General features: G+C 42.6%; 1 protein-coding gene across 50 annotated transcripts in view; it reads left to right on the forward strand.

Moving 5' to 3' along the window:
• The window catches only part of TTLL5 (tubulin tyrosine ligase like 5), a 311,118-nt gene that overhangs the window by 42,011 nt on the left and 256,183 nt on the right, over positions 1 to 12,924 (forward strand). For all 50 annotated transcript variants that reach the window (XM_027972048.3, XM_060418366.1, XM_060418388.1 and 47 more), the window contains exons 10-12: positions 4,747 to 4,848; positions 6,690 to 6,781; positions 7,548 to 7,655. In XM_027972048.3, coding sequence (XP_027827849.1) covers positions 4,747 to 4,848; positions 6,690 to 6,781; positions 7,548 to 7,655 — 302 coding nt within the window. The remainder of the gene's footprint in view (positions 1 to 4,746; positions 4,849 to 6,689; positions 6,782 to 7,547; positions 7,656 to 12,924) is intronic.

Below are 12,924 nucleotides of genomic sequence, written 5' to 3' on the forward strand. Positions count from 1 at the left end.
GTTGTTGTTTATTTGCTAAGTCATGTCCAACTCTTTGCCAGGCTCCTCTGTCCATGGGATTTCCCAGGCAAGAATACTGCAGTGGGTTGCCATTTCCTTCTCCAGGGGATCTTCCGAAGTCAGGGATCAAACCTGCGTCTCCTATGACTCCTGCATGGGCAGGAGGATTCTGAGCCCCCAGGGAAGCCCATCTAGGGTACCCATCTAGTAGGGTGGTTTAATTCTAGTAAAGAAACTTGTTGAAGCTTTCAGACCTAAATAGAGTGAAGTTTGATATGTAAAAATCTAAATCAGAAGTCACAGACCAGAATGCTTACAAGGACATTCACTGAATAAGTGGGCTGGCTGGAGACTGGAGAACAGTGGGTCGCACGTCCCTCCTGAAGGGCTGTTACTGTTTGTTCATGGCAGTAAGTAACTGATGTGTGGTGGTGCTGGCACTGTGGTCTGAATGTGGTCTCCTAAGTTCATATGTTGGAATCCTAACCCCTCCCCTCCAAGGTATTAGGAGGTGGGGGCTTTGGCAGGGATTAGGTCATGAGGGTGAAGCCCTCATGAATATGGTTAGTGCCCTTTTATAAAAAAGGTCCTGGAGAGATTCTTTACCCCTTCCACCTAGTGAGGATATAACAGGAAGGTGCTGTCTGTCTGCCTGCATCTGGACCCTGGACTTCCAGCCAATGGAAATAAATTTCTGTTGTTTATAAGCTTCACAGTTAATGCAGTTTATGGTATTTTGTTATGGCAGCCTGAATGGACTAGAACAGGTGGTATTGCCAAATCTTCTGGCTGTTTAGGGGGGGTTAAAAAATCTAGGTTTTATTACTATTATTAAAAATAAGAGAAACTTATTTTTGTTGAAAAAATTAAAAGTTTTTAGACTTTTTAATTCTGAAGCCATTTTGATGTTATAGAAAAACTGTAAAAATAGTATGAAGAACTGCCTTTTCCCTTTCTTCTGAGAACCCCATTCAAACTTGGCCAATTGTCCTGATAGTTATCTTTATAATACAAGGGTCCAAACTCAGGATCACATATTATATTTAGCTGCCGCATCCCTTTAGTCTTCTTTGATCTGGAGTGTGTACTCTGCCTTTCCTTGACTTTCATGACTAGCATTTTTGAAGATTTAGGCCGATCTTTTTGTAGCATGGCCTTCAATTTGGGTTTGTCTGTTATTTTTTCATAATTAGACTCAGCCTATATATTTTTGGCCAGAATGTCACAGAAGTGATGCCATGTTCTCACTGCATTAAACCTGATGGTATATGACAGTTATTTAGTGGTGTTTGACACTTAGGACAACATCTGGCAGATTTCTCCACTGTAAAATTGCTTTGTTTTCCCCCTGTAATTGATATATATTAGTATCTTATGAAGAGATGCTTTGAGACCATGTAAAATGTCATTCCTCATCACATTTTCACCCAATTTTAATATTCATTGATGTTTCTTGCTTGAATGAATGATTACTGTGATGGTTGTCCAGTGATGAATTTCTAATCCCATCATACTTTTACTTGTATTATTTGGCATTTTAGCCCCAGGAAGAGTTTTCTCTCCATCCTATTCATTTATTCATTTGTTTATATACACCAATGTGGACTTAATGGGTTATAATCCTTTACTCTCATGATTTATTTTGATGCTCAAATTGCTCCAGATTTGGCCAGTGGGAGCTCCTATAAGCTGACTTTGGTGTTCTTTTGACATGTCCCCTCATTCTTTAAGCACAAGATATTTCAGGCTCATCTTCTTTCTGTGCCCAGACCTGAATCAACCATTATCTCCAAGGAGCAATGGTTGCTTTTAATGGGAGGATTAGGTGTGTGCATGCTCAGTCATGTCTGACTCTTTGAGACCCCACATACTGTAGCCCGCCCGGGGCCTCTATCCATGGGATTATCCTTGCACGAATATTGGAGTGGGTTGCCATTTTCCTCCTCCACAGGGTCTTCCCCACCCAGGGATCAAACTCATGTCTAACTGTGACTCCTGTATTAGCGAGCAGATTCTTTACCACTGAGCCATCTGAGAAGCCCCTTAATGGAGGATAGTATTTGGAAATCCAGATGCAGGTGCTAGATATGCTCACTGTTCTGAGCTATGTCTACTCTTAGGTTCGTGCAATGGACAGACCTAGGAAATATGTGTATAGATATACCTACATGTACACATACATAGACATTTACATCTTTGTTTTTTTCCTATATCTCTGTATTGAAGAGCAAGAGGTCAGGTGAACACCTCCAATTTTACCTCAAAACTACCAGATTTGTGCTCGTTTTCTCCCTTTCCGTATTTTTTGCCTTTTTTTCCAACAATGAGGAATCTGACTTCTGTTATCTTCCACACATGTATTTACTCAGTTCCCTCATATGTAGCCAATCTCCAGCCTTCCTGTTACCACCCCATTCAGATGCCCTCCCTGAGTGAACTTTGACCCCTGTGGGGCCACCACCCTGCTTAGATAACCTCCTTGTATTGCCTCTGGGCTGCCTTCCCATCCTGTCCACCATCTTCCTCACGTGGGCCCTGCCTGCCACTGGGCTTGAGGAAGAAAGGTCTCAATTTTAAATGATGGCCGAGTTATTCAAGTTTTAAAATGAAAAACAATCTTTGTAGGTTAACCAGAACTTGGGTAGTAGGCCAGATCTGAAATTAGTGGGACCTTTGGTCTAGAAATAAGAGGAAAATGTGGGAAAATGGTTATCAGAGATGAACAGGGTCTCTTTCATCCTGTTTTAGTGAGGACCCTAAGAACCTCCTGGGGCAGGAGGACACAGGTCACGTGCACCTGCCTTTCCTCTCCCTGGTCTTCTCTGTCCCTTGTTCAGCTGACTGAGATAAAGAAAGTAGCACTTTTGCCCTTTTGGGTGACTTTTCCATTGGGTTCAGGTTTTTCGTTTGTGTTTTCTCTTATTCTTACTTCTGCTTATGCTCCGTAGAACTGTAACATAAATAATCTTGTCCTTGCTGAGTTTTAGAAAATAAATGCTCCAGCAAAAAGGAAGACTAGGAAGAAGAAGAAAACTTTTTTTTTAGATATGTAGTCCTATGGAAAAAAGGAGTGTAGGGACGACAGATGTGTTGGGCACCAATTTACAGTTAACTGCCAGGCCTTTGCCAATCTTTTCACATTGTTGACCAAATTAGATCAGATACTTGAATTTAGAAGAGGTGAAAAACCTCTTTCTCTGAAGCAGAACCTTTTTTCCTCCTTCTAAATCATTATTTTGGGGGAGAGATGGCAGGAGGTATGTCTCTGTGAGGTAATGTCTGGTTGAGGCAGGCTGCCTCTGCAGGGCCTGCATGGGCCCCCCTCACATTGCACAAGAATTCAGAGAATGACTGGTTCCCTCTTCATTGAAGAATCTCTGAAGAAGGAAGGTGGGGATATATAGGTAAGGTTTACTCACCATAGAATGACATGGCTGAAGTTAAGTGATAACTGCCGGAAGTTTCTGGAAAATCTGAGGTCCTTCTCATGCAGTCAGACTTGTTCCTTAGCTGTGCATGCCTGGTCAACATTTTCTCTTTGTCCACATCCTTCTTCCTGGCCTCATGTTTGTTTATTTTAGTTCTGAGGGTTCGTCGTTTTTCCACTCTTCTCTTTTGGCTCTTGTATATTTCTAGTACGGGGAATTAAGGGACAGAGATAGTGAGTGAGTGAGAAGAAATAGAGGAAAAGAGAAATTTTAAATGCTGTCCTTTAATGTGGTGAAAATTCATATTGACTTCATAGTCTGAGTAAGCACATGTAAATAATTTGCAAATCATATGAAAATAAACTTGCGGCCTTCCAGGATTTTTTTTCACACGCTTGGATGTGCCTCTTGGGACAACTGCTTTAGTGAAGGGGGTGATACGGTTAGAGTGGTATGTAAACAGAGGATGATATTTACCATAACCATTCAACTCGAGTGTCCTTTTGTTGATGTTGAGCATCACTGGAAAGTTTTCTCTCTCCTTGGCTACTTCCTTCAGAGGCACATGTATTTTATACTTTGGTCTTCTTTTGACAACAGTCCAGAATATCAGATTGCTGCTCTGTTTTCAGTGGACTCCATGTTTAATCCCTCTTTTTGCCTTCATTCCAAATTCAGGAATTAATCCACTCTGCTTACATTTATGCCATTCTGTAGACCTAGCCTTTGTATGCTATTAATGCTGCCATTATTTTCTTAATTTTATAGATCTTTTTTTTTTTCCCTATGGCTCTGAGTTCTAAGTCTTCATATTATTATGCTGTCCTTTTTTTTCTTTTGGCATAATATTTTCCATAGAATGCCTTAGTACCAGGTACTATTGTATAGACACTCAAGTGCTTTTTGACCAGCTAATGTGCTGTCATCTGTAGCATCCTATACACAGTTTCCCTGATTGTGAATAAGTTTATTTTCACTTTAATCCTTCCTATCAGACTGAGATTTTATATCAGAAAACATCCATGGTTAAGAACATGGATTTTGGAGTCAGTGTGATTTGGGGCAAGTTACTTAATCTTCCAAGTCATATTTTAATGTTCATATCAAAAAAGTTACACATTCTAGTCCCTACTTCAAAGAACTGCTTTAATGGTTGAATTAAATGTGATGTTATACATGAAACACTTAGCATGGGAGTTGGCACTTAATAAGCACTCAGTGTTTGAGCAGATGCCACTCTCTCTGTATTAATATCTCATTGGCCCTATGTTTTATTGAAGCCCTATTGCTGATATTTAACCTGTGTCTCCTTTATCAGGTTTGCAACCGTGCGATATGACCAAGGAGCCAAGAACATTCGGAACCAGTTCATGCACCTGACCAATTACAGTGTGAATAAGAAGAGCGGAGACTATGTCAGGTACTGACTGTGCCTGAGCTAGGAGCCAGGGAGGTCAGCTCAGAGGCAGGTGCTGGAGAAGTGCAAAGTCGCCCCATTGCACTGGAGGAGAACTTCACCTTTATATCCGTGTAACCGAGAGTAGAGCTGTTAGAGTCGTTTCGTGCAGTTTTGAGGCTCACCTGCTATGGCTTCTCCATCGATTGCCCGGCCACAGTGTCCTCCCCTTTCTCCACCAAAATATGCCTACCTTCCCAAGTTTCATCTTCCTCATTGTTAAGTTCCGTCACTTGACTTAGAGGTGGGAATTTTCTAGGCATATGGAACTTTTTAGAAGCCAAGAAGTTAGGTCATTTCAGCACTTGGCGAAATGTATCAAAAGCTTCAAAAATACTGTGCCCTTTGACCCAGCAATTCTATTTCTAGGAACTTAACCTTAAGAAATAACAAAGGGTATGCACACAGGCTGAGAGACAAGAATGTTCATCCCTGTACATTGTCTGGGGGAAGAAGCAGGTTACTGTACAGTGCGTGCAATTTCACTTCTTTTGTGAAAGGATAGGATCGTATCCTTCTTATACATAGGATAACTAAAGCTGATTCCCCCGCTCCCGCCTTGAGGGAGTGTGGGGGAGAGAGGAAAACTGGAAGGATAAATTTAAAAATGTGAATAGTCCTTAACTGTAATGGATGGGATTATGGGTGGAGGATATCTGTCGTCTTCTCTGTGCTTTTATGTATTTCCTAAGTTTTTCTAAAACATTTTTATGATCAGGGGAAAAATGTTAGGAATAAATTAAATAAGAAAAGAAATGAGGCCATCTCAGAAAAAGATTCAGTGGAACAGAGTACCAGCCCAGCTGTGTGGAAATATTCTTTCTGCTCTGTTTTCTTTCATCCTGATAATTTTGCCAGAAAATGGAAAAATAAAAAAGAAACCCAAACAGTTACTTTCTACTGAGACTAAAAATAGGTCCCTAGAAGGTCCAAGGAAAGAAAGAAAGGAATCTGGAAGTGATGGCATAGTTGCCAGAGCTGTATAGATTTCACTGAGTATCCTGTGACCAGTGCTTGGAATTGGTGGAAGGTACAATATCCTGGACTTTGGAAGATGGGCAAAGATGCAACCGGTAGGTTGAGGGCTGATGGTGGGGAATAAGGGGGCAGCTGTAAAATACAGGTTTCAGATTGCAAAACCCTTCCAGCAGTCTGGGAATGTACCCTGTTTATGACTGTAGCAGTGGTGTACTTCATTGCTTCAGTTGTCGCCCTGGAGAGTTCTTCCTTGGGTGATACCTCAAAAAGTCTCCAAAAAAGCCATGTCTACCACTTGACAGAAGGGAGCTTGCTTCAGATGCCAACACAGTTCCGTTTGGGGTTAGCTCATTAAAATGCTACACAAGATTAGCTCACTAGCCCAAGAGACTCAGTTCTGGTCTGAAAATGGCATTAGAGGTTGTTTTGTGGGCACATGTGACGTTTACCTCAAAGGCCAGGTTAGTATCCCAAACCATTTCAGTCTATTTAATGCATTGTGACCATTCTTAAATTTGTTCACATTCACAAATGTGTTCTACTCATTCATGATGCATCATGTTTAGTTAAGGAGGATTTTGCCTTCTTTTTCCCCAGCCTCCTTCATTAAGGTGAGCTATTAATATATGCATTTTCATTTTGATGGAAGAAACTGGTACAAGGGCAGATATGACAAAAAAGGGCCAAGAAAAAGAAATGGGTGAATGGAAGTCAGTAAAGGGAAGATTTTTCTAAAGACTTACAAGGAAAGAATGCTATTTGAAAACTCTTATTTCTAGAGGCAGGCCTAGTTGCCTGTGTGACCTTGATCCATGAATCTGTTTTAGTTGTGATGACCCGGAAGTGGAGGATTATGGGAACAAGTGGAGCATGAGTGCTATGCTCCGGTATCTGAAACAAGAAGGCAGAGACACAACTGGTGAGTGCCGGGCCTGTTCCTTCCTGACTTCTCTCCCTGCGTCGCTTTACTATTGTCTCTTACCAGGAGTCTTTCTCTCTACTTCTGAAAGTGTCGCTGAGATAGATGTCTAATGGGATCATGGTTCTTAGTGCTGATTTTTCCTGCCCTTTACAAGACAGAGAACAACGGGCTTACTTATCGTGGCTCCCCAAATCCCTTTTCTTGTTTCTAGTTTGGAAGACAACTTTTTCCTAGGTCTTTAGTGAGATATTCCTTCTTGACTATCAAAGTGCTCTCACTAAACTACTGTCAGCAAATTGTCTTATCTCTGTATTGGCCCTGAGTTCAGATTTTCCTCAGGCAGTCTCTCTCATTCATGTTGTTGAATTAGAGAATGGACAGGGTCAAATTTGAGTACAAGGGCTCTGAAGCAAAGTGGACACTATCGCTGAGCCTTGAGCAGAATGAGAAACTGTGCCTGCAGGCCTGATTCAGTCCACAAAGGGCAGGGTGAGAGGAGAATAAGAAGAGGGAAAGACTCCTTTTCCAGTCTGTCTCTTGTCGTTGGAGGCCACTTGAGTGCATCCCCCAGGACCTCCTTTCTTGCCTGCGTCCCTCTGTTCACATGCATGCCTTGTCCTGGAGCACCATTCACATGGAGCAGCATTCATATGCCACGTGGAGACTTCTTTGAATGAGCACGTGTGCTTTTATAATTACACTGTGTTCTGGAATCCAATCCTAATCCGTGCATTATAGTGTTTTTTCTTTTTTTCCTTTGTAGCACTGATGGCCCATGTAGAGGACCTGATCATTAAGACTATAATCTCTGCTGAACTGGCTATTGCCACAGCCTGTAAAACCTTTGTTCCTCATCGGAGCAGTTGTTTTGGTAAGGAGACTCAAGAAGCTTAATGTATTTTGTGAAAAGGGGCTCGGGAAGTTGGGATGGGATCCCGGGGTAGAGCGGCTTAGTGATTCTACAGGAGTCAAAGGTGTGTGGTGGACTTTTCTTTCTTTTCTAAACTCACGTAGCGTATGAAGAGGCCAGTGGTGAGCTTAGTTGGAGGTCCCCTGAGGACTAACCGGCTTTCTGTGTGGGAAGCAGGGATTGGAACTAAAAGTGTGGGTCTCTTTGTCAGAGTGCAATCAGAAAAAGTCTGCAACGGACTGTACAGGAATCCAGCTCTAACAAATATATTCCAGAGCTCTTTGGCAGCCAGACTGGGAACTGTTCCAAGAAGCTCTGGCTGGTACCAGTATGTACTTTCTCCCATTTTCCAATGACTCCTCCTCTTTGTTTTAGTCTTCTTTCTAGTGAGTTCCCCCCCACCCCACCCCACCCCTCTTTCTTCCCTCTCTCCTCCTCCACCCCTCCCCTCCCAGCCTTAATTCCCAGATTGCACAGAGAAGGAGCAGGAAGCAGGTCACAGCTACCAGACCGGGAGCCTGTTGCCCACTGACCCTCCAGCTGTGACTGTGGCACTGTGGGTGCCTGTACCCACTTGCTGTCTGTGCGGCTGTGACTCCTTCGTGAAGGCTGGTATGAGTGTCTGTGCAGTCACACAGATTTTCAGCAGGTGGCAGGCTGCGTTAGTGCAACACAGTAGGCTCATTGATGGGGCGGATAATTAAAGGAATACAGTAGTAAGACTATGAGAGTCCCAGCTTGCTCCAGAGACAGGATACCAGAGTAAAGCACATGGGTGTTAGAGCCTGACACACTTAGTTTGAGACCCATCTACACCCCTTCTGATTTTCAGCAAGTTACTCTAATCCTGTTTCCTCAATTGTAAAACGGCAATAATGAGGGCACCTACCTTCTGAGAGTACCCTGAGATCAAATAAGATGATGTGTGCAAAGCACTTGGCACTTGTCGGCCCTTAATTTGTACTCCATAAAAATGTTTCTTTGTTATTTTTATAATTAGGCATTATAATTCTTGATCTCTTTAATATTAGATTATCATAGCAGTCTGTCCTTGAGGGGCATTCAATAAAGGGAATACAAATTGAGACTCTGAATAGAAGATGGTAGATAAACTAGGACCTAAAATTACATAGGAAAAGAAGAGGTTACGATGTCTGTGTATCTCTTTTAAAATGCAAATATGTTCATGTCTCCTAAAATCCTTTAGCAGCTCCCTAGACCTAACTTACGAATAGAAACTTGGTAGGGCTTTGAAGTCTCTAAGGATCTGACTGCAGCCGACTTTTCTGGAGTATCATTTCCCCGCTTACACCTCAGAAGCCAGTGGGGCCCCCGAGGACTCCATTCCCTTGGGCCTCTGCATAAGTGCCACTGTCCAGCTAGAAGACACCGCTCCTGTCAGCCCTGCAGCTCCTGTTTGTATCTTGAGACTCGACTTGACGTGCCCCCTCCAGGAATCCTGGCCCAGCCAAGTGCCCTGCCGCGCCTCCCCGCTCTTCCTGCTCTGTACATGGTCCTCTGTGTTCTCTTCCAATCAGTAGCCGCTGAGCTTAGCTTCTTAGTAGTCACCGTGTCTCCCCTTCCCCTCCATCTCTGTTTCTGCTGAACCAAATCTTTTACCATCTGCCTGGCCTTTGTGGCTCCTATCCTCACCCTCTGCCTTTGCACCTGCTTTTATCCTATGCCTGAAATATCTTTCTCCTGTTACTTTACCTGAAAGATGACTGACTTCTTTCAAGATGAAGTCAAGTACCACTTCTTTGGTGATGTTTTCCCCAAGGCTTCCCCCAATTAGCCTCCCTGACCCAAGTCTCCTGTTCAGTCTTCAGCAGCCCCTTCACGTCCTCTAGTTCTCATTTACATGTCTGTCTCCCTGAAGATGGCAACAACAACGTCTCCATTGCTGTTGCTCCTTCTGTGCACAGCAGCATTTTTTTGCTGTTGGATGTCTGGAAAATGTTTGTTGAATGAATGATTGGTTCTTGCTTTAATTGCCTTGTTGGTGGCCTGACAGTAGGCTTCCCAGTGGATCTGGTGTAGTCAGGACTTAGAGCTCTTAGAATTATTGCAGACTTTTTGAGGAGGGGGCATGGGAAATATAATTCCAACTGCAAACACCTTATTAGATTAAAACGATAAGTATTTCTTTTCCATATCCACGTGGCTTTTCTATGAGAGTAAATTTCTAGTAGCTCTTAGTGTGAAAATCTTTGTTCTAGAAATCATCAAAAGCTCTTCTGAATGTTTTCTATTTTATTTCATTACCTGATTGCCTTTTGGAAGCTTAAGAATTTCTTGATTTTAATGGCATTAGAAGTTCTGATGAGCAATGAGCAGTGACTTTCTCTGACTCAGTGAAATACCCTGTAAGACTGTTTCATCAGCCATGGGTCTCCTTCCTGGCTCCCTGCTTGTGTTCAGTTTTAATAAACTGAGTGCATCTGGAGTTTTTTAAACTGTTGACTATCTTCTTGGCTTTTGTGGTTCTAATTCCACTTCCTGTCAGCCCTGGGATTTTGTGTATCTTATTAACCTCCCCCCATCAGAAATGATTTTGTATACGTGTGTGTATTTGTGTGAATCTCTCTGCCTCCCACTGGTTCCCAACCTCCCCTGGGGTTTAAGTTACAAGGAATAATCTGGTTTTTTTTTTCCCCCTTCTCTTTTTCATTTGTTTTAGAGTAAACAGGAATTGAGAGCTTCCCAGAAGAATTTGGCTTGAACAGGCCATTGGTGTTTTAGAGGAAGCCAATAGTCGGGTGATGGGGTTCACTATATTCTTTTGGTGGTTGTTTCTGCCCTTCCACATTATGCGATTCCTTGCCAGGAGCGCTCCATTAGTATCCAGGTGTTTGGGGCCTTTGATTTTTTTCCCCAACCTACCACTTGTAGTAGGTCCAACAACATTTCTAGGTATCTTCAGTATTCCTATTCCTTTGTTTACTTATGCAGTTAACTTTTCTCAGTTCCTGCTATGTTCAAGGGGTAGTTGATAAGGTGGTGGTTTAATCAAACCAAATATTACACGAGACAGTATACACAAATACCTGCATTGTGTTAATAGAATTTAAAAGTAGACTTAGGAACCTTCATAAGCTACCAGAAACTTAGCCACTTGGTGCCTTTTAATAAATTTGTACATCTGGAAAGGACCTCAGAGAATAATTAGTCTGAATAAAGAAATTGGGGCCCTGAGAAATTAAGTCCCTTCCCCCTAAAGCTAGTGAATTGGAGAACTCAAATGAAAGAAACTCAGCTTAAGAGAAAAGGGGTCAGAAGAGGAGTTTTGGCAATCAAGTCATCATGGTCAATAGGATTTTTGATGCCTCTCCCAACAAAACAAGCTTTTGACAGTCTTAATATTTGCTGCATTCAAGATTTTGAAAATGTGGTACCATGTGAAATATATGCTTAAACAGCAACCCTTTAAATATGCTTAGGAAATTGGCAATGTGAGATAACTGGCTATGAGAACAGCTTTTTTTTCTTTTTAAATTTTTTTTTTGAGCAGTTGGAGAAAAGCAGCCAAAAACAACAGGATGTTAGCTATCCTTTAAAGATGCTGCTGCTGACAGTGGTTTCATCTATGTGTATGAGGATGGCTGAAGTAACAAGCTATGACCCCAGTCCTCTAGCCTGAGAGTGTATGAACCAGCTGTCCTGCCACTTGTAGAATTGATCAGACTGGCCTCATATAGGTCAGAGACTGGTGATTTTGTTGTTCAGGACAAACTGTGCTCAATATAAGGACTTCCCTCATAGCTCAGTCAGTAAAGAATCTGCCTGCAATGCAGGAGACCTGAGTTCAGTTCCTGAGTGGGAAAGATCCTCTGGAGAAGGAGATGGCAGCCCACTGCAGTATTCTTTCCTGGAGAATCCCATGGACAGAAGAACCTGGCAGGCTACAATCCATGGTATCACAAGAGTCAGACACGACTTAGCAGCTAAACCACCACCACCATGTTCAATATATCCTATTTTGTGGAGTGTATGCTGGTTTGGCCTTTTATTGATATTGTTTAAGACTATTTCACAGGGTAATTATGCTGACGTTCTTCTTTTTCTTCTTTTTCAAAATGTATTCATTTTTGGCTGCGCCGGGCCTTCACAGCTGCTCGGGCCATCTCCAGTTACAGAGACTGGGGGCTACTCTCTAGTTGCAGCGCGTGGGTCTCTCTTGTTGCTGAGCATGGGCTCTAGGTGGGCAGGCTCAGTAGCTGTGACTCACAGACTTAAGTGACTCTGTGGCATGTGGGATCTTCCTGGACCAGGGATTGAACTCATGTCCCCTGCATTGCAAGGCAGATTTTTTTAACCACTGGACCACCAGGGAAACCCCTAAACTGACATTCTTAAAGTAGGGCTGGTCATAAATATTTGCTGAAGGACTGACAGTGGGCAGCATACATTTTATAATGTAAACGACTTGACCAATAAAAAGAATAATGGAAGTCATCAAACAGTTCACTTTTTGAGATAATATTCTTTTCTGGCTAATCAAATGCTTCTGTTTAGATGGGAAGGGAAGTTTACTGTAGAAGAGACTTAGAAGAAAGTACCTACTGTTTGTCAGGCGCACTTCATTGGCTATTTCCTTTAGTCCTCATAACAGTTTTGTTGGTATTTATTACTCATGTTTTATAGACAAGGAAAAAAGATTCAGAGAGGTTAAATAATTTGTCCCAGGTCATGCTGTTAATAAATGGCAAAGCCAAGTTTGAAAGCCAGGTCTCTCTGGCTCACTCTCCACCCACATAAATACAAGTTCTGGTGCGTCCAGCCATTTTTGGCATGCCTCGTATCCTGGATTCTCCCTCTGCTCTCCTGTAACTAGATCTCAGGAAAAATGATATCATCCTTTTTAACAGATCAGGCCTAAAAAAGGCCTCTTTCTGTTCTAATCAACAGTACGTGTGTACGTGCGTGCATGCTTGGTCGCGTCCAGCTGTTTGTGACCCTGTGGACTGTCGCCCGCCAGGCTCCTTTGTCCATGGAATTTTCCAGCCCAGAATACTGGAATGGGCTGCCATTTCCTACTCCAGGGGATCTTCCCAACCCAGGGATCAAACCCACATCCCTTGCATCTCCTCCATTGGCAGGCAGATTCTTTACCGTAATGCCGCCTTCTGGATGTTCCCTTCAAGGCCACCTCTGCATATGGTAGCCAGACACCATGGTGATTTATTGGACTAGTTCACAAATTGGCTCTGGGCTTTTTCTTTTATTTAGT

This window comes from Ovis aries, chromosome 7, assembly GCF_016772045.2.
Source record: "Ovis aries strain OAR_USU_Benz2616 breed Rambouillet chromosome 7, ARS-UI_Ramb_v3.0, whole genome shotgun sequence".
Lineage (NCBI taxonomy): Eukaryota > Metazoa > Chordata > Mammalia > Artiodactyla > Bovidae > Ovis > Ovis aries.